The sequence below is a fragment of the Homarus americanus genome, unplaced genomic scaffold (genome assembly GCF_018991925.1).
Source record: "Homarus americanus isolate GMGI-L3 unplaced genomic scaffold, GMGI_Hamer_2.0 scaffold20469, whole genome shotgun sequence".
NCBI classification, from domain to species: domain Eukaryota; kingdom Metazoa; phylum Arthropoda; class Malacostraca; order Decapoda; family Nephropidae; genus Homarus; species Homarus americanus.
In genome coordinates, this window is record NW_024712257.1 from 32,501 (window position 1) to 55,000 (window position 22,500).

At 43.6% G+C, this 22,500-nt stretch overlaps 1 protein-coding gene across 1 annotated transcript in view; it reads right to left on the bottom strand.

Moving 5' to 3' along the window:
* The window catches only part of LOC121859502 (protein VAPYRIN-like), a gene marked incomplete at its 3' end in the record, with an annotated part of 40,513 nt that extends 27,872 nt beyond the window's left edge, over positions 1-12,641 (bottom strand). The window contains exons 1-2 of the mRNA XM_042356357.1: positions 12,428-12,641; positions 7,047-7,149 (exon numbers count right to left, since the gene is read on the bottom strand). Of these exons, the coding sequence (XP_042212291.1) occupies positions 7,047-7,149; positions 12,428-12,625 (301 nt within the window). The remainder of the gene's footprint in view (positions 1-7,046; positions 7,150-12,427) is intronic.
* Between the last annotated feature and the right edge of the window lie 9,859 nt (positions 12,642-22,500).

Genomic DNA, 22,500 nt, shown 5'->3' on the forward strand with positions numbered 1-22,500 from the left:
GGGAGACACTGACCTGGTATACCAATAGAGATGGATTAAATGGATAATTCAGAGTTGAAAGTAAGAGAATAAAAAGGGTTAGATGAGGTCTTTAAAAGGGGCAAATTGAAGGGGTTATTAAGTGGCTAGTAAGGGGGTTAAAATAATAGAAGGTTAAACTGAAAGGGTAGTAGCCAGAGAAGGCCTTAAGTTGAAGGTTAATGAGGGTCAGGTATGGTTTAGAATAGGTTGAAATGGCCATAAAAAGGACCTAATGGGTTAAAACAATAGAGAGAAATTATAGATTATTCATAAGTATTTAATGGGTAATTTGAAAGGGGATACTAAGGGTATTAATAGGTTAAAATAGGGTGAAATGATAGGTAACTCATGGGTCTAAAATGGGTAACTTGAAAGGGGTGACTACAAGTCGCAGTGGGTTAAAAGAATAGGTTTGGTTAGAGGTATTTAATAGGGAGGTCAAAAGGTTCAGTACAGGAGGTCAACTGAGAGGGTCAACACGATATAGAGGTCCAGAATGAGTTATCGAGGTGGGAAGTAAACCAAGTCTGATAAACCCGAGGTCAATGACTTTCATGTAAACAACTGGTGGTTTACAGTGTATACCTGCGTGAGGTAACCTGTTCTTACTGTGAGAGCCTTGCTGGGATTAGTTACTTGTGACATGTATCCGATCCCACACAGTCGTACATTAAAACGGAGGGCAGCTGTCGTTAAGATGTTGCACGTCACCAAGAAGTTATCACAGCATAGAACCTCCATCACAAATAACGACCAATGACCAGCAACATAAAACTGTATTTCAACGATAAAAAAAAAAACACGTTTGACGAATATGTCAGCAAAACTCTTTATTTAAATTTCACCATGAAATATATGCATCACCAGGAACACGAACTTCACCAAGAAAAGAGAAACTACACCAGTGAGAATAAGCATAACATTTTTCTTTGGGCAATTTTCGACAGGAAACTTCTGAGAAAATGTTATTGTGACACTATGTCAAAAATACCTGCCGTGCAAGACTGTGTTACATAAGGCAAGAGACCAAGACCAAATGATTGAGAAGGATCTGTGCACAGAAGACTCCTTAAAGACGCCTGAGAAACAGACAAGAAGGGTAGCAGAAAATCCCTAATGGTATGCTGAAGGAGTCAAAGAAGATCCTGGGTGTGTAGGCTGAGGAGATGATCACATGAGTAACGGGGTAAAGCTCCGGAGATCATCTTAGAGTATAAGATGACGGAGGCCAGATAGGCTCACCCGGGGGCACAATTATGGTTGTGTCGTGATGTGTGGAGGCTGTGGGCCGTGGGTGGCTCACCAGGTTGGCCCCATATACACTAGTACGGAGCCCCTGAGGGAGAAACGAGGGGCCCCCAGGATGTTCCCACGACGAGCTGGGCCGTCACACGCACCACCGTGACGAAATCTATGACACATGATATGAAGACCCAATCCAATAATCTGACAGAGGCTGTTTCCCTCGATCACCTGACTCGCGAAAAATGAAACCCAATGGCCCTCAACATTTCCATCAGCTGATTCATGTAAACATCTTCACGAGACGGCACTGTTTACTATGACCACCTGATGCAAGTACTTAACTTTATACGTAGCAGAAGTACTCTTCACTACAACCAGCTGAGTCATGTAAACAAACCCACGCTGATCCAATCTTTACTAATGAACAGCTGATTCGTGTCAACAACGGCACGCGGCGCGACAATCTGCCCATGAAAACCGATTCTAAAAAAAAAAAAAAAAAAACACCACCACGAGCGAGAGATTTCACCATCTACCGTGTGTGTGTGTGTGTGTGTGTGATAATTTAGTACTGTTACAACAACTACACGCCAGCCACCAGACGTCAGCGGGACAACCAAAAACTCGTCTTCTCACAAGCTTAGACCAAATTGGAGAATGATATCCCAATTTATCTCTCGTCTTTCCCACGGAGTTACCAATTACTGAGTGTAACTGTGTCACCATCCAGGCGACCACTGCACGCAACGCCGACACACAGACGCTAACTGGGGGACGATTGATGATGATGTGTGTGAGAGAGAGAGAGAGAGATGTACAATAGAGATAGCAGAGAGGAGACTGAAAAAGACAAACAGAGAAAAATAAAAGAGACAAAAATAGACAAAGAGAGAACCAGAAACAAGAGAGACAGAAGAAGGGAGGGATGTCAGGAGTAAACAAAGGCAAGGTTGACCCACTACTGTCAGACGTCACAAGAAGGTGAGGTGGACGTGGCAACACACACACACACACACACACACACACACACACACACACACACACACACACACAAACCACCTCCAGGCAACTTAACTGTAAAGTCTTGTAATTAAATGCAGACAACGTTCAATTAAAGATGAGACTAATTTACAGGATTGATAATAACTTTGATGACTTTGATAATAATAATAATAATAATAATAATAATAATAATAATAATAATAATAATAATAATAATAATAATAATAGCAATAATAATAATAATACACTCATATAATATTCCTTTGTAATTATGGCTTGCAAGTTTATGGTATATTAATACATTCTAATATTAAATTGCAATACGAACCTTGGAGTATAACAATAATACTTACACTATAAGACTTATCATCCATGCACTCGGCGTATGGATTTTATCATACAGGTGTGAGAGGCAAGTTTATTAGTAGTGTCATGGGGTGCAGGTGTTATGCATAGGTGAGGTACTCAAGTATCTCTCAACACTATCACCAGCGACACCAATATCACCATTAGCATTCATCACCATTCCCAGTATTTCCACCATCAACATTTATTATCATCACCACCAATACTACAACCCCTACCACAGCCATCACCACCAGTATTTTCACCATCAACATTTATTATCATCACCACCACCACTATAACCACTACCACAGCCATCACCACCACCAACACAGAAGCCGACACTCACACCACCAACATTACTCTCCGTCTAACACGTCGCCAAAAATATCTCTCAGGCGTGAAGAAATTTCCATTTAGATATTTCCAACGTAATTAATAACTATGATCCCAGACGCATATTAAGAAACGAGCAAGGAAGATGAAGGCTCTCTCTCTCTCTCTCTCTCTCTCTCTCTCTCTCTCTCTCGGGAACAACTCAAATGGAAACTCTCCCTTTCTTTAGCTCACTCCCTCTACTTCCTGTTCACTGTTTTCCGTCCACGACGAGGGCGGACACGAGGAACTGTGAGGTGTGTGTGTGGGTGTGTGAGGTGGGTCTATGTGGGTGGAGGGTGTGTGGATGTGAGTTTTGAGTGTTTCAGTGCAGGGTAGGAGGTGAGTGTAGGGGTGAACAAGGAAGAGACGCTACTTTCATGTGTAGATGATGTTTCATTCGCTCACCTCCTCCGTCATAAGACCTGTTACACCCATCACTCACCTGTGCCTTGAATAACTTAAGTATGACCTGGGTTCTATTTATATACCTGAGGTGTGTCACATTAACACCAGGGAGTGACTTCCTAATTAGGCCATCAATGCTTGTCCTATCACCTGACGTTGTGGGGGAGGGATGGAGGGGGGGACCTGGTCATATACTTAATCACATAGGTACATAGGTAATTTCTTCCATATTTTCGGGTTATGGTTTCAACAATAAAATAATCTGGTTTCCTTGTGTTTTCTATTCATTGTTCTCAGGTATATAAATCATCCTTTTCTCTTATGTTTCCTTTCCTCCCTCCCTACTTCCTTCTCTTCCTCCTCCTCTTCTTCTTTCCCTCCCTCATTCCATTCATCCCTCTCTCTCCCTCCCATACCTTCCCTCCATCACCTTGTCGTCGGAAACTTGGTAAATTTCCTTGAGGTCTCAACACTTGCCGCCCCGGTCATTACTATACTGCTGAGTTATGCTGGGAGGGAGGATGGAATGGAAGGAAGGGAGGGAAAGGGAGATGGAAGGGAGGATGAAAAGATTGAAAGAAGTAGAGGATGAAGAAGGGAAAAAAGCAAGGCTGGATTGAAAAAAAAAGAGAAGTGGCATGGAGGGATTGAACGAACGATAAGAGAACAATGGGAAGAATTGAAAGAAGGAAAGAAAGGGTAGAGGAAAGGAAGTAAAGGGAATGAAGGAGAGAGAACGAATACCCTCCCATCTACCATCACCCAAATTTGCAACCCAACCCCAACTTCCAATCCAAACCACTTTTTTTGCAACCCAGACCAATCCCCTACCGCCCCCCCCACCCCCACCCCCACCCCCACCCCCGCCCCCCCGCGCCAAGCCTCCCAGTCTGTAATCAAGGGAGAGGAGATGAAACTATCCCAGAGTAAATTCATACACCGTTACATCCTGGGAGGGTGGGTGGGTGGTTGGGTGGGGTGAGTGGGTGACTGGCCTGTTAGTTTAGTGATGAGTTGGGTGGTTGGGTGATGGGCTCAGTGGTTGGGTGATGAGCTGGGTGGGTGATTGGGTGGATGGTAGAGAGATGAGCTAGGTAGAGTGGGTGGGGTGCCGGATGGTCAGATGACGGGATAGCGGGCTGGCCGGCTCAGACTTCCGCAGGTAGCCGGAAGTAACAGAGGCAGCGTATCGTGGCGACGGGGTAGTGAGGTCGATAGAGGTAGGTGAAATGAGAGGAAGTGCTCACCATCAAGCTGACTGGGTCGTCTCGGTGCAGTACGACACTTAACGACGGTACGACTGGCAGTTCTCTCAGACCTCTCCCACCTGGTAGCCGTACCACTGACCTTTTAGGATTTATTAACTGCAATTTCCTAGTATCCTCATCCTATTATAACGAACCAGGTAGAACATGACAAGTTTGACTAAGGAAGGACCGAAGCCACGAAAATAGTAAGTTGAAGCACTGCCAGACTAACTCAGCAGCTGGGTGCCTTAACAGATGCTAAACACCATCAATGGATACTAGGGAATGAAAAACAAAATTCTGAGCCTTAACCACCTTAAGGCAAAAAGACCTCACGTATCTACAAACCAACACAAACAGACAAACCACAACATTATATACCACACCACTAAACACACCAGGGGGTAAGGACGTTACCTTCAATATCCATCTAAACTCCTGCGTGTTCAGCTCCATATATGAACGAGCGATCCTGCCCCTCAGCGTTCACACACGATATACAAGAGCGTTCAGTGGTCCCCTACGAGGAACCTCCCCTTGTACGACGCCCCATAAAACCCTTGTCGTGCCTACTGCCTGATGGAGGTCGGGTGTGCGGAGTAGTGCGTGGGGGTGACCTTGTAAGGGGGAAGTGTGGGGTGATCCATGGAGGAGGGGCAATGTAGGGTGATCATGGGCGGGGGTAGAGCAGTGTGGGGGTGATCCTGGAGGGTGGAGGGAGCAGTGTGGGGTGATTCTAGAGAGGGAGGGGCAGTGTAGGGTGATCACGGGGGGAGGGAGCAGTGTGGGGTGATTCTAGAGAGGAGGGCAGTGTAGGGTGATCATGGGGGAGGGCAGTGAGGGGTGATCCTAGAGAGGGAGGAGCAGTGTGGGGTGATCCTGTAGAAGGGGAGGGGGCAGTGTAGGGTCATGTAGGGTAATGTTTACATATCGTGACGGCCCACCTTAGCATCACTAATCTGGCTGAATAAATTGTTTCAACTTACATCACGACTGTCGCTAAGGGGATATACCAAGAGGCGTGTGTGAGCAGGTGGTGAGCAGGACGCAGCAGTAGACTCAGCAGGCGTATCCTTGAGCAGACCAGCAGCAGGGATCCAGTTATCTACTTTCAGGCCGTAACTCACACCATAACTAGTCAATAAATCAACAACAGAAGCAGCAACACGCGCTCGTCCATTATACATCTGCCCTCCTCTCTCTCTCTCTCTCTCTCTCTCTGCCGTTATCTCTCTGTCTTTATCTCATACTTGTACTTATCAATGACCAATATTAATCATCTCTCTCTCTCTCCCTCTCTCCCTTGTCTATCTCCCTTTTCCCTCCCCCTTTCTTCCATCGCTCTTTCTTTCTCCTTCCTTCTCCCTTCCCTTCCCCCTTTCAAACTCTCACCCACCTCCCCCCCTCTCTCCTCCTCCAAGAAAATGTCGCTGTATATTGAGTGAATCATGTGAGTTTATCTTGGAATCACAGGCGACAAATATAATAATAAAGTACATAGTGAAATATGATAAATGTGGAAGTAAATAAAATATAGAATAAAATGATAAGAGAAAAATAATGAAACTTACCTTATAGTGAGAGAGAGAGAGAGAGAGAGAGAGAGAGAGAGAGAGAGAGAGAGAGAGAGAGAGAGAGAGTAAATCAATTCACACAACAGAGATAAAAAAAAAAAAAATCACCAAAATCCTTTCACAATTCAGATTTCAGGCGATGCAAAGTCACATACTCGGTGACTAGGGGAAAATAGATTCATGCTCAAAAATCCGTCCAAATAATCCAGCACAGATTAGACAGAAAGAGAGAGAGAAAGAAAGAAAGTCTAACATGCAAAAATCTGTCATTGCAAAAAATCAGAGTCGTGGTTCAAATAATCTGGCTCTATAAGAAAGAATTATATTAAAAGGGAAAAAATCAGTAAAAATCTGTCTTTAAAGAAAATAGTTCAAGGGAAGACAAGGAAATCCGTCTAATAATAGAAAATCTGAATCAATTTACAAAGACAAAAAAAAAAATATAAAATTAACCTGTCCAGAAAAAGTCTTAAAACAAAATCCTGATACAAAATAAGTCTTAAAAACACAAAAGTGACGTCAAAGGCAAAAGATAAATAAATAAACGAATAAATAAATAAATGTTAATAAAGAGAAAAGCAATTGAAGTCTGAATAAAAAAAAATGTCCCAAAATATAAGACATTATTAAGAAAGTTTGATCTTAAGAGAAGGATAACTGCCAATAGGTAGATAGAAAGATAACAAGATCGAGAAAGAGAGAAAACAAAGAGAGGGACTAAAAGAAAGCAAGAAAGAAAGTGAATCCCAAGGAGGAGAAAAGGGAAGAGGAAGATGTGGAGGAAGAGGAAACGGAAGAGAAAGAGGAGGAAGCGTGAGGGAGATCTTACTTACACTATCAGACAGGTTGACCTTGGCACCGTTGAGCAGGAGGGCGGCCACGGAGTTGGGCTGGCGACGAGTACACGCCCAGTGAAGCGCTGTCCTCCCGCACTGTGAGGAGGGACGCCAAGGACACCCGGGGGTTAGAGAGGCTTCGAAAAACAGAAAAGGAAGGGGGGGGGCAAAGGAAAGGGGTGGAGGGGGTTGAAAGGGTGATTGGACGTTGACAAAATCAGTAAGAAAGGGGGGGGGAAAGGGAAAAGAAGGAAGGGAGGAGGAGGAAAGGGAGGGGTGAAATGGGGGTGATTGGAGGTAGAAAAAAATCAGTAAAAAAAAAAGTGCATCAAGGGACTAGTGAGGTTTCGGAAAAACAAAAGGGGCAAAGGAAAGGGGAAAAGGAGTGGATGTTGAGGGGGAGAAGATGTTGAAAGGGATGATAAAGGTTAAAAAAGGATGAAAGGGGCTAGATGGGATTGAAAGGGACAAAGGGAAAAGGGAGGAGGAGGAGGAGGCGGCAGGTGAGCAGGACAGAGAGCGTGACATCACCAATACCAGCAGGAGGAAGCAGGTGATGAAGCAGTAGTAGGGGGGAAAAGCAGTGGGCGGTGACCGTAGAAGGGAAGGGAGAGATGGAGGGATGGAGAGATGGAGGGTGGTGGAGGAAGGGAAGGAAGTGAAAACAGAGTGAACGTCGGACAGTCACACACGGATGCTCAGGTAACCCCATCCCCCACACACACACACACGTACACGTAATTAACCAGCACAGGTGAGCAACACGAGCGCCAACGGAATGACAAGAGAATAAGGAAAACAAAAATACGCAAAAGATGAAAGAAAGAGAAAAAGGAAAAGAAAAAATAGAAAAAAGAGAAGGAAGAGAACAAGGAACCAGCCGAAGATAAATTGAAAGAAAGGGAACAAGAAAAACAAGGAAGAATTGATGAAAGAAAAATGCAAGAGAAAAATACAAGATATAAAAAGAAGACAAAAACAAGGACGAGGAGAAGAAGGAAGGAGATAGAGAGGAACACAAGAATAACGGAAGAGAAAAAAATACAGAAAGAAATATTGAGGAAGAAACAGACAAAAAACAGGAGAGAGAGAGAGAGAGAGAGAGAGAGAGAGAGAGAGAGAGAGAGAGAGAGAGAGAGAGAGAGAGAGAGCAAGAAACAAAAGAAGAATAAAAATAAAAGATAACTACTATAAATAATTAAAAAAAAAAGAGATTAAAAGAGAATTTAGAAATAAGCGATAATTACTACCAAAAAAAACATGAAAGAAAGGACATAGAAAATGCCACGAAAAGCCGAACACACATACACACACACATACGCACACACACACACACACACACACACACACACACACACGTTACACACACACACACACACACACACACACCAGGAGCAACGAAAATGTAGAACGGTGACGGGAAGCCACACACCAACGGAAGCTGGTCAGGAAAGAGATGGTTAGAACAACGGGAAACAGGGCGTTGAGGGGAGTGAAGAGGGAAAGGGGGTGAAGAAAGGGAGGAGGGGAGGGGAGGAGGGGAGGGGAGAATGAGGAAAGGGAGGAGGAAGTGGGTAAAGGAGAGAGAAATGGGGGAATGTGGAAAGGAGAGGGTGGGAGAAGGGAAGGAGAGGAGGAAAGTGAGACATAAGGGAGGATTTAATTAGAGGAGAATGTTCTCTTTTTCTCTCTTATTTCTCATTTTCTGGGTCTCTCTCTCTCTCTCTCTCTCTCTCTCTGTTTCTCAAAAAACAGAGAGAGAGAGAGAGAGAGAGAGAGAGAGAGAGAGAGAGAGAGAGAGAGAGAGAGAGAGAGAGAGAGAGAGAGAGAGAATCAATGGCCTGACAGACAGATGTGAATATACAGTAGATGATAATGGTGGAGACTGAAAGGAAATTGTGTTAGTGGTGGTAGTGGTGGTGGTGGTAGTGGTGGTAGAAGTGGTAGTGGTAGTGGTGGTGGTGGTAGTGGTAGTGGTGGTAGGTAGTAGGGAATGGTGGTGGTGGTAGTGGTAGTAGTGTGGTGGTGGTGGTGGTAGTGGTAGGTGTGGTGGTGGTGGTGGTAGTGGTAGTAGTGGTAGGTAGTAGTGGTGGTGGTAGTGGTAGTAGGTAGTGGTGGTAGTGGCAGTAGGTGGTGGTGGTGGTGGTGGGTAGTAGTGGTGGTGGTGGTGGTAGGGTAGTAGTGGTGGGTGGTGGTGGTGGTGATGATGATGATGATGATGATGATGATGATGATGATGATGATGATGATGATGATGATGGTTAGGGTAGGATAGATAAGTAAAGATGAGGGAGGAAGAAACAGCTGAACAGAGAAGGAAAAATATGAAAGGTGGAGGTATGAAAACAGCTGATGAGGAAAGGTAATGGGTGAGGTAGGAGGAAACAGCTGATGGGCGTTGATAGGTAGATAGGTAGGGCTGAGGTAAGAGTGGGGAAACAGTTGATGGGCGTTGATAGGTAGATAGTAAGGGCTGAGGTAAGAGGAAACAGTTGATGGGCGTTGATAGGTAGATAGGTAGGGGCTGAGGTAAGAAAACAGTTGATGGGCGTTGATAGGCAGATAGGTAGGGGTTGAGGTAAGAGGAAACAGCTGATATGTTGATATAGGTAGATAGGTAGGGCTGAGGTAAGAGGAAACAGTTGATGGCAAAGGATAGGTAGATAGGTAGGGCTGAGGTAAGAGGAAACAGTTGATGGGCGTTGATAGGTAGATAGTAGGGGCTGAGGTAAGAGGAAACAGCTGATGGGCGTTGATATAGGTAGATAGGTAGGGCTGAGGTAAGAGGAAACAGCTGATGGGCGTTGATAGGTAGATAGGTAGGGGCTGAGGTAAGAGGAAACAGCTGATGGGCGTTGATAGGTAAATAGGTAGGGGCTGAGGTAAGAGGAAACAGCTGATCAAGAGTACAGTCAAAATAAATAAAACAAAATTTGTCCTCTTAAACCACTATGTTTTAAGTCATACACACACTTTAATAAGTCTACTTAACACTTAAAAAAGAAATCAATCAAGAGAAGGTAACAACAATATACTTTTTACACAATAAGTAACTTCAAAACGACACTTAACACACATTCAAGGTTATCTATGGCATAAGATATTTACAAAGTACTTTACGTAAACAAAATCACAATGAGAGGATTATTTACAAATGAATATAAGTAATTATTCTAAGTAACAATTAATTATGAAACAAATTAATTATTGTTAGTAACATTAAGAAATGTAACAAAATCATATATTACAAAGATAATTACGAGGAATTATTTACCTCCATAACACCATAATATATATTTTTTTAATTATTTAACATATACTTAAAATTATGTTAAAAAGTGGGTTATAATTTGTAAGTTTAAGAAAATAGTTAATTAGGAGGTTAAATTTGTTAAAGTTGCCAAATAATCAAATAGCAAAAGTACTATAAAGTATTTACAGGTTGAGGTAGGCCTACAGGTTAATGATGGTGTACAAGTAACTACAGGCTGAGGTAGGTGTACAGGTAAAAACAGTTCAAGATACAGGTATCATATTAGTACTTTCAAATGCAGGTAACTAGTAAAAATCAAGTCTCTCTCTCTCTCTCTCTCACACACGCACACACACACACACACACACACACACACACACACACACACACACCAGGTAAACAAAACAATGCGAAGGAAAGTGTAAACAATGAGTTTACACGAGTGAGAATACGACGCCTTAGTTCAATGTTTATATACACAGAGAGCAACACACAGACACTCAGGAGGGGGGCTACAGCACACACACACACACACACACACACACACACACACACACACACACACACACACACGAATTGGAGAAAAACATTGTTACGTGCAAATTAACAAGAAATACAATAGCATGTTGGCGATACTGTAAGAGAGAGAGAGAGAGAGAGCTACAACAAATATACACAATTATCTCCAAAGCTGTTTTCACTTTAGATTTATTTTCCTACCATGCGAGAAAGGAAAAAAATAATTATACTTCAAGTAAAGAGATGAGATAACACTCCAGCAACGAAGAATAAGATCACACTAAAGCAACGAAGAAAGATCACACTAAAACAACGAAAGATCACAACTCAAGCAACCAATTAGGTCATACTCAAAGCAAACACCTGTGACAAAGCTACTCCTTCCTTACTCGAGTCAACAACAGTGTACCGTGCATGACCAAGTAGACGATGACCACTACAGCACAAGGCACTGAGATGAAGATAGTGGTCTACACGTCATGCAGAGGTTAAGTTTAAAGGGACTGAACTGTATTTTGGACTCGGAAACAGAACCTGGCTTTATATTATTTCTTTTTCTTTTTCTTTTTTTTTAGCTTGAACTGCGAATTTGTTTACATAAGGTTAGGTTAATAAATATTGTGTTAAGTTAGGTTAATATTAGGTTAGTTTAGGTTAGGTTATTACCGGAATTATTATAAGGTTTAGTTACGTTATGGAGGGTTTATTAGAAAATTGTGAATTATTTGGGATTCTTATTAAGAGAGAAATTAATGAAAATAAGTAATAAATTGATACAACTGTCGTGTACATGACGTGTGCCCAGAGAGAGAGCCAGCCTTCTCACTGAGGCAAATACACTCGTCCTGTCCACGAGTATATGTAAAAAAGTATGTAACTGGTAACAGACGTGTAAAACTGCAAATAACTGGACAGAATATATGAGATTTTTCTTCTTGACTGTAGATCCAAAGTTTTGACGCCCTCCACTATATTTACAATGATAAATGTTGCCCAGAGGTTACCACTGTACAGTTAGGGGATATGTATGGTTAGATTAAGGTTAGCTTGGGCTGGTTTGGGATGTTTTAGGTTAGGTTAAGTTTAATTTAGGCTTAGTTAAATTGTGTTGTGTGGGGTTAGGTAGGTTAGGTTAGGTTAGGTTAGGTTAGGTTAGGTTAGGTTAGGTTAGGTTAGGTTCCGTGTCCGTAATGAGTAAATCCCAGAAACAGGTAAGACGTGCAAAGGCTCTAGATAACATGGTCAAAACAGGTCAATAAGAGGTCGAGATGTACAGAAACGTGTTCATGTCCAGTCAGACATCTAAGGGCACCGATGAATCAACACAAGTCATGGATGTGTCATGACGAGTTGGGACATGTCTGTAACAAGTTTCAGGTGTTTAAAGAATGAGTCCATGCTAAAGACGACTCCAGGTACCTAGTGATGTGTCAAAACAGATCAATATCTGTTAGGGACATGTCGAGAATAAGTCGAGATGCGTAGGATCAAGTCAGAAGTTTAAGGGATGTGTCGAGAACAAGTCCAGACGTGTAAGGAATGTGTCTAGAACAAGTTAGAGACGTGAGAAAGACATGAAAAAAAAACCCTGACAAGACTCACCTCATCGGTAAGGTTGACGGCGGCGCCTTCCTCAAGAAGCGTCAGGAGTTTCTTGGTGTTACCCTGAGCCGCCGCCCGTCGCAAGTCCTCACCCTCGCCCCCACCGATAACATCACCAGCCACGCCCACACCAACACCCACGCCCACGCCTCCACCACCACCTGCACCACCACTAGCACCGCCGAGGACGCCCACCATCACGGACGCCTGCGACGGCTCATGTCCTGAAGGAGGTAAAGGAAGAGGGCAATAAGTAAGGATAATTCTGGTTAATAAAGAAAAAAACAGTAATTAACATAATACAAAATACATATGAATAAAAATAAATGAACAAACATACAACGAAAACTCTTTATAGCGGACTTCTCTCTCCATACAATCCGTTATATGGAGGTTTCACTTCAAACAGATCCTTGATATAACGGACTTTCTTATCTATATAGCTCATTAGATGGAGGTTTCGTAGCTAATAAACCCTCGATATAACGAACTTTTCTCTGCGTATAGTCCGTTAAAGGGGGGCTTCACCAAAATGTACACACATGAACATCAAAATACACACACAAGAATACCAAAACGTACACACGAGAATATCAAAATGTACATACGTGAACACCAAAAAGTACACACACGAGAACACCAAAATGTGCACACAGGAACAGTCATAAGCCAGTATAGTGTAAGTGAATCAGTTCCTTCACCTAAGCTTCATTTGGTGTGCCCTGCTGTGGGTGGCTAGCAGCTATATAACGTGGAATTTCATATATACTGTTATTATACTGGACGATATAAATGTTTAAACCTGTACCTTTAGAATGTAATGGTCAGGTCTTCATGGTAGGAAAAAAATCGATTTAAAGATAGGAAGAAATTAGACACCTTTCATAAATAAATGCTCCTGGGGAAAAAATATCACAAGTGAAGTAAATTTAAAAGAAAATATTCAACTATTATTATTATTATTTTATCTTGAGGTATACGAGATGAAGAAACTAATTTTATCCAAGTTTAGTTTATGAAAATGGAATTGATATTATAATGCCCCCCCCCCCCCTACCCTGGAGGAATTAACCCATAAAAACACAATTATCACGAATCTTGTAAAAGTGTCAAAACGGAACTCCCAATATTATACTGTGGCTGCCAGACGTGTAAAGTGACCATCAGTATCTCAAATCTTAAGTTCTCTCTGTCTCTTAAGATCTCCTTGTCTCTATTTTCATCAGTTACAAGATGAATATTAACGTACAGTACTATTATGAATATTAATTTTAAATCCTCCCAAAACGAAAAAGAAAATTGACCCACAGGCTTTCGACACAGCCATCCAGTTAAACACGTCCTTCAATCAGCACTTACGAGGGATAAAAATAAACATACGATCGTGTTAGAATCAGCTCCCCACATCAACCATTTCTCCAGGGGTAAAAACAACAACCTGAAAGATATATGTTAATCTTCTCGCCGCGGTGTTCACGTTCAGGTTTATGGCAGCTCCCCCTCCCCCCACTCCCATCACCTACTGTGGCTTATGTGTGTCTGTGCAACCTGACGGGTGCTCCCATACACTCGTCTACCTATATGGGCGGTGTGGGCGACCTGATGTCATAGGATAAAAAAAAAAAGACGTGGGCGCCCGGCTTTAAGAACTGAATAGTCATCCATCAAGCAGACGGACAACAGAAAACGGGATTATCATGGAGGGAACAAAAGTGGTGGTGAAGGCAAGAGGCGAGAAATATGGGGGAATATTTATGGAGGAAGCAAATGACGTGCATGAGGAATGGGAGGGTAAGACATAGGAGGAAGCAAATAAGGAGTCAAGAGCAATGGATGCTGAGACATGGAGGAAAGAAATAAGGAGTCAAGAGCAATGGACGCTGAGACATGGAGGAATATAAATTGTGGAGGATACGCAGTGATTAGCTGAGAGAACGAAGAGACTGTGACAGGGGTGATAACTAAGGTAGTAAGATACACAATAAATAATAGAAGAAAATAAAGATAAAAATCAATACAAGAATAAGAATCAAGAAAGAAGAAAAAATGGAATAGATTGATAACAAAGAAAAATACAAATACCTCAATAAAATCAAGACTAACACCCCTTCTAAGTCAATATATTAAAGACCTTCTCACCTGGTCCTAAAAGCATCAGCACCACGAGGGCGTAGCTGGCGTAGAGAAAGAGTGAGGCTACGCAGGTGACGCCAGATGGTGGTAACAATACGCACAACACACGTGGCTCTTGTATACCGACGTCACTCTGGGCGTAGTTTCATTTTAACTATCATTATTTGTATTAAATCTTATTACTATTGTTAGGAATACTATTATTATTATTGGTAGTAGTAGTAGTAGAATTATTATTTTCATTCTTGTTAGTCTTTTCCCCGTAACTAACCATCAACAGGGGACTTTCCTCCCTTCACCTCTCGTTATCTGGGGTATAAATTCTAGGCACACACACTGTTTATGCCTTAATGACAGTCACCAATCTCGCTGTCACCTCACTTCTCACTACCATCTTGTGTCTCGCTGTCACCTCACGTCTCGCTACCATCTAGTGTCTCGTTGTCACCTCACGTCTCACTAGTGTCTCGTTGTCACCTCACGTCTCACTAGTGTCTCGTTGTCACCTCACGTCTCGCTAGTGTCTCGTTGTCACCTCACGTCTCGCTCCCACCTACTATAGTGTCTCGTTGTCACCTCATGTGTTACTGTCATCAAGCGCATCAGTATACTTGTACTGTGTTATGTTCTGACATTCTTGGCCTTGTTCTGCCCTGGCTACTTTGAATATAAATATGGAGAACACACACACACACACACACACACACACACACACACACACACACACACACACACACACACACACACACACACACACACACACACACACACACACACACACACATTCCCTAACCCCTCTCTCTCTCTCTCTCCTCCTCTCTCTCTCTCTCTCTCTCTCTCTTAAAACACCAAACACCCAGGGAGACACAACACCAACACTACTCCCACAATTATCCCAACCCTCTCATTCATATCACCGTCTGGTCTCACAGAAGCATAAATTTCCTTACAAAAACTCTAACATCCTTAAGCAGTCAACCAATACATATTTCTTAACAACTGAGAGAGAGAGAGAGAGACCTTCCACTGAGAGAGACAGATGGAGAGGTGACAGAATTGTAAATAGAATGTGTGTGTGTGTGTGTCTGTGTGTGTGTGTGTGTGTGTGTCTGTGTGTGTGTGTGTGAAATATATCTCTTATCAGTATACTGTGCTTATGCAATGTACACGAAGACATATACATATGTACACACACACACACACACACACACACACACACACACTCACCCCCACACATGTATATATACCTAATCACACACACATATTCCCAAACACACACACACACACACACATACATATACCTAATCACGCACACATATTCCCACACACACACACACACACACACACACACGTACACGTCCCACATACCCACATAAACCAGAACTCTGTACACATCATTAGCAACCATCTCTGCAGAATCTGGTGACGCAGGGGAGATAAATGTATACCCTGATGCACCAAGACGCTGTGTTCTCTACCTCAGGTGCACCAAGACCATGTGTGTTCTCTACCTCAGATGCACCAAGACTGTGTTCTCTACCTCAGGTGCACCAAGACGCTGTGTTCTCTACACTCAGGTGCACCAGACGCTGTGTTCTCTACCTCAGGTGCACCAAGACGTTGTGTTCTCTACCTCAGGTGCACCAAGGCCGCTGTGTTCTCTACCTCAGGTGCAAGACGCTGTGTTCTCTACCTCAGGTGCACCAAGACGCTGTATTCTCTACCTCAAGTGCACCAAGACGCTGTGTTCTCTACCTCAGGTGCACCAAGACGTTGTGTTCTCTACCTAGGGTGCACCAAGACGATGTGTTCTCTACCTCAGGTGCACCAAGACGCTGTGTTCTCTACCTCAGGTGCACCAAGACGTTGTGTTCTCTACCTCAGGTGCACCAAGACGATGTGTTCTCTACCTCAGGTGCACCAAGACGCTGTGTTCTCTACCTCAGGTGCACCAAGACGCTGTGTTCTCTACCTCAGGTGCACCAAGACGTTGTGTTCTCTACCTAGGGTGCACCAGGCCACAGGTACATGTTAAGGTATCGCTGGATCTCGTGTGGCCAAGCGCTCCTGGGGTTCCGTCATTAATTATTCAGAACAAGAAGTATTTTTGGCCCTCATCTTGCCCCAGGGGTACAGGAGGCTTGAAATATTCGTATAATGATGATGATGACGATGATGATGATGATGGTGGTGATACTTATAACAACAACAACAATAAACAACACTTACACTTTACACTTTACACTTACACTTTACTCTTTATCAGGACAAAACATATCCATTCCCAGTAAGTCTCATCATAGGATCAACGCCATTTTGGACCTCCATCTTTAGCGACATAACTAAAGTGAAATAAATCTCGTATCAGCATTACAAAGGAAAGAAATATTAGCGTAAGATGCTATAAGGATCAAGGATTTAACGAGGTAATAATTTCACTTATTGACGATCTTAATACCCAAGGCTCAGTGATATTTTGACGCCATTTTGACTCGACGTGTGTATTAGTTGAGGTGAAATTTGTGTCTTTACGGAGGTTTGAGTATCGAGGTTTACCCCAGGATGTTTGATTATGACACCTGCTGATTATACGTGTGTGTGTGTGTGTGTGTGTGTGTGTGTGTGTGTGTGTGTGTCGTTACCACCAGCTGTCTCCTTTTCTCTCACTTAACCTTTTCATTCTGTGTAACTTCTATATCGGATTGCCTTTCACCCCCCCTCTCTCTCTCCCTCCCTCCCTCTCTGTCTCCCCTCCCCCCCCGCTCTCCCCCCCCTCTCCCTCTCGTGACAAGTTGTTTCATTCCCCAACCAGTATCAAGATGTCTCTTGGCTCCTGTTGACGAAACCAATGAGATGGATAGGACGAGACAGGCAGACAGGGGACGGAAGACAGACTGAATATAGTAGGAGAAGAGTTTATCACCATTCAAAGAAAAACTCCATTGTCTAAATTTCCTGGCTTGGTCCACACACACACACACACACACACACACACACACACACACACATTGTACATAATATCCATCCCATTTGGGCTCATTAGTGGGTAGTTTGGGTTAATGCAATATGACCCTCGAGCTACAGATAGTAATGGGCAACAGGAGAGAGACTAACATTAAATGACTAACTGACTGACTCCCTCCCCCTCACCCTGCATTGACTCTACAAACCCTCACCTTACACGGCTTCCTAATAAGCTTTTAAGTCTTCAGAGGACACTACCACCCTCACCTCCTGACCTGCCTCACATCTACCCCTTCCCACGACCCCTAGCGCCCTTCCTACCACCTAAACGCTTTTTCAACTCCCCCCTCCCCTCCCTTAGACTGGTTTATGATCTTCACACTCCCCCTTAGTATAGTAAACCATCTTTCAAAACCTTCCAGGAATTCTATAAAATCCTTTCTAGTGTTCCCATCGTCTCTTCTCTCCCCGTGGCACCACACACAAGTACCTCTCCTCCTTACATCTAGAACTCCTGATCATTCCTCCTATCACATCTAGAACCTGTAAAATATCCATCTACTTCAACTTGAACCTCTAAAAGATAACCCATACTCTATCTAGAACCCTTAAAAAAATTCCTCCTATTTTATCTAGAGCCCTTGAACTCCTCCTACCACTCCCTTAGAACCCCCGGAACTCCTACTGCCCCTCCCCCAGACCGCCTCCTTCCCCTGCCCCTCCCAGACACCTCCTTCCCTGCCCCTCCCCAGACCGCCTCCTTCCCTGCCCTCCCCCCAGACCGCCTCCTTCCCCTACCCCTCCCCCAGACCGCCTCCTTCCCTGCCCCTCCCCCAGACCGCCTCCTTCCCCTGCCCCTCCCCCAGAACATTAGTCTCCAGGCCCCAAGACCCCCTCCCGGCCAGGACGACGAGCAGGCGGGGCGTGACCATCCTGCTGTGACGACCTCCAGAGTTCACCCAAATCCTACGCACGTTCTGGGGGGCCGAGATGTCCTTCCTGATTTCTCTCTCTCAGCAGGGAAGTCCTATGGGCATTGTGTCTTAGGAAGAATAACTCCTCAGGATCCTAATGACTTGCTCAAGATATTTCCTCCCTAGGATCTCTCTTGATAAGAATCTATGTCTCTCAGTCTCTGTCTCTTTATCTCTCTCTCTCTCTCTGGGTGCCTTCCAAGCTGGGGAGGTGTCCTATGGGGAATGTCCTAAGGTGCCTTCACAAAGAGACGGCCCCCACACGTCTTAACGACTTGCTCCAGAATTTCCTCCGCATGATTTTAAGATTGTGATCTAAAGATGATGGCGGTATTGGTGTTTATTTATCATGGTGAGGAGAGAGGTATCATCCCCGCTTGATTAAAGAGCTTGGGTTTGTAATCTGCGTTTGATCAACATCGATAAGTCTTCATCAGTCAGCTGTGTGAAGCCATGGCGCTGTAGTGACCAGATGGTGTGTGTGTGTGTGTGTGTGTGTGTGTACGAATGGGTGAGACAGTGAGTGAATGGGGAGACCGGGTAAATGAGTGAGTAAATAAGCGAGACACTGAATGAAGGAGTAAACACGGAGAGGGAAGATGATGAGATAACCGGAGGAGAATGAGAGCTACTGAGACATGACGGGACGCGATGAATCAGCTGTACACATGTCAATATGGTTAGGTTATGTTATGGTTAGGTTAGGTTATGGTTAGGTTATGTTAGGTTATGGTTATGTTATGTTATGGTTATGTTAGGTTATGTTATGTTAGGTTATGTTATGGTTAGGTTAGGTTATGGTTATGTTATGTTATGTTATGGTTATGTTATGTTATGTTAGGTTATGTTATGGTTAGGTTAGGTTATGTTATGGTTATGTTATGTTATGTTAGGTTATGTTATGGTTAGGTTATGTTATGGTTAGGTTATGTTATGGTTAGGTTAGGTTAGGTTAGGTTAGGTTAGGTTTGCGATTACACAACAATGATCTTAAGAGTAGTTTGAAGTTACAAAACAATAATCTTGCAGTAGTGTAGTGTGGTGGGTTCACGACACTGCAGGTCTTGGTCATGTCCACATCACTGACGGGCTGAATAATCTGAGTCTACACCAGTGATGACGGTAAACAAAGCCGAGGCGGCCATTGTTGTTAGAATGTTGCCGTCTACAAGAAAAAAATATCTCCCTTTTTCGTCCTTCATTTCTTTTTTGTCGGAATCTCCATTTTTCGTTCGGGGTAAGAAAAGGAAGAGAGATAGAACAAGGATGAATAACCCTCGCTTGTGACAGCTTCTCATGCACCACACAACACCTGTGACTCTAATATGCAAATGAGTTCCCGTGACAGCTCTTGCCATATGGTGTTCACTGTTTATTTCTACTAGGGTGACAGACTCCCTTGGGTCGATGGGAAGCAAGACATCAGTACACAGCGCCATTACAGCTTATTTCGAATGCAGAGTCTTGGAACATTACAAGAGATGAATACAGTGTTATACAAAATACAGAAAATAGAAAAATAATAGTTGCCTCTGTTCTATTAATACAAGATTAACAGTGGTCTCTGAGTGTCCTGTTAACAGAAGAACAGTATTGGTCTCTGAGTGTCCTGTTAACAGAAGAACAGTATTGGTCTCTGAGTGTCCTGTTAACAGAAGAACAGTATTGGTCTCTGAGTGTCCTGTTAACAGAAGAACAGTATTGGTCTCTGAGTGTCCTGTTAACAGAAGAACAGTATTGGTCTCTGCGTGTCCTGTTAACAGAAGAACAGTATTGGTCTCTGAGTGTCCTGTTAACAGAAGAACAGTATTGGTCTCTGCGTGTCCTGTTAACAGAAGAGCATCACCGGTCTCTGCGAGGTCCTGTTAACAGAAGAACAGCATTGGTCTCTGCGTGTCCTGTTAACATAAGAACAGTATTGGTCTCTGCGTGTCCTGTTAACAGAAGAGTATCACCGGTCTCTAAGTGTCCTGTTAACAGAAGAACTAACATGGTCCTGTTCAGCCAGCCATGACCACCAGAGATACACATTGGTCTTTAAGCGTGACCTTCGCTCTCTCACGACACCAAGCCTCAGGTATGTTTAAGGTGTCACTTGTCAGGCACCGGTGAGATATGACGCACGGACTGTGACTTATGACACAGAGTGGTTGGCTGGTTAGAACATGACACCAAGGTTCGTTAGTTGTCAAGCAGGAGTGTGTTCTTCAGCAGGCAAGTAATGCGTATGTTCATCAAGCAGATAAGAGTAGGTCACAGTAGGTATAGGATACAGCAGGCGTGGGACACAGAAGGCGTGTAATACAGCAAGCGTGTGATACAGCAGGCGCATGATAAAGCAGGCGTGTGATACAGCAGGCGTGGTACACAGCAGGCGTGGGATACAACGGGCGTGTGATACAGCAGGCGTGGGATACAGCAGGCGTGTGATACAGCAGGCGTGGGATACAGCAGGCACAGCGGACGTGAAAGTCTCATATACGGAGATGAGTTAACGAGACTCCAGACTGGGCGTGGGCGTGGAGTTACCGTTTCGGGTGTGTGGGCGTGGGGTCACCGGTGCGGGCGTGGGGTCACCGGTGCGGGCGTGTGGGTGTTGTGTAAGGGCGTGGTGTAACAAATGTTTAGTGAGTGTAGTGTTCATCACAAATGAACAGTCAGTCACAGTGTGTACGCGGGTGAACAAATACGGTTATGCAATAGGTGGTAAAACAGAGGTGAACATAATGGTCAACAAATATGACCAATGAGCCACAAGATGAACAGAAACGACCATAACACGAGTCAATAAACACTGAACGACTGGGTAAACAAAGATGAACACAAGAGTAAAGAAACTAAACTTGCATTCCCTAGAAAGAAGAAGAGTGCGGGGAGATATGATAGAAGTATTTAAGTGGGTGAAAGGAATCAATAAAGGAGATATAGATAAAGTTCTTATAATATCCGAGCAGGATAGGACTCGTAGCAACGAATTTAAGTTGGATAAGTTTAGGTTTAGGAGGGAGATAGGAAGAAACTGGTTCACAAATAGGGTGGTGGACGAGCGGAACAAGCTTAGCAACTTTGTAGTAAGTGCTGGAACGCTGGATAGATAGATTCATGGATGATAGAGAGTGGTATTAACTCTCGACAGGAGCTGCCATGCACAGGTCAACCGGCCTATTGCAGACTCCTTATTTTCTTATGTTGTTATGCAAACAAATACGAACAACTTAGCTCCCAGGTGAACAAAAAATTAACATCAATGAACAAAATTACCAACACCACAAAACCACAAGATTTAAAAACCAATCAACACGAAAAACAAAACCACCAATTGAACGAAACTCAACAGTGAAACACAAATTGAACACTAAACACCTCTCTTTCTCTTCCCCCTCACCTAACTTCACCCCTACCTACCAGTGAACCCTCCCCCTCACCCCTACCTACCAGTGAACCCTCCCCCTCACCCCCCACCAACCAGTAAGCCCTCTCCCTCACCTTTGGTGTGCCTTGCTTCCTCACCCCTCCCACCCAATGACCTCTCCTCACCCCTACCTACAATAGACCTTTATCCTCACCCTAGACCCTTACCACTAAACCCTCCCTCCCACCCCCCCCCCTTTACCTGTGAACCCTGTTGATGATCCACACCACCACACAACCACACGACTCTCATCACCCCTCACCATAAGGCTCCTGAATAAGATGATAAACTGATGGTATTATCTGGGAGTGGTGTACTGTCTACCTTACCTTGTATCACACACACTCATACTGGGCGAGAGAGAGAGAGAGAGAGAGAGAGAGAGAGAGATGAACCTATATTTTTTGTATAGTGATTTAAAAGTGAGAAAAAAATATAGTCCTGGGTTCTAATTACTTTTCAGGAGTGCCTATAATCTGACCAATTACGGTACCAATTTATTTATAACAAAAATAATTATATATATAAGTGTTTCCCAATTGCAATTTGGAGGCGTATTTCAGGGTCGACCATTTACCAATTAATAAATA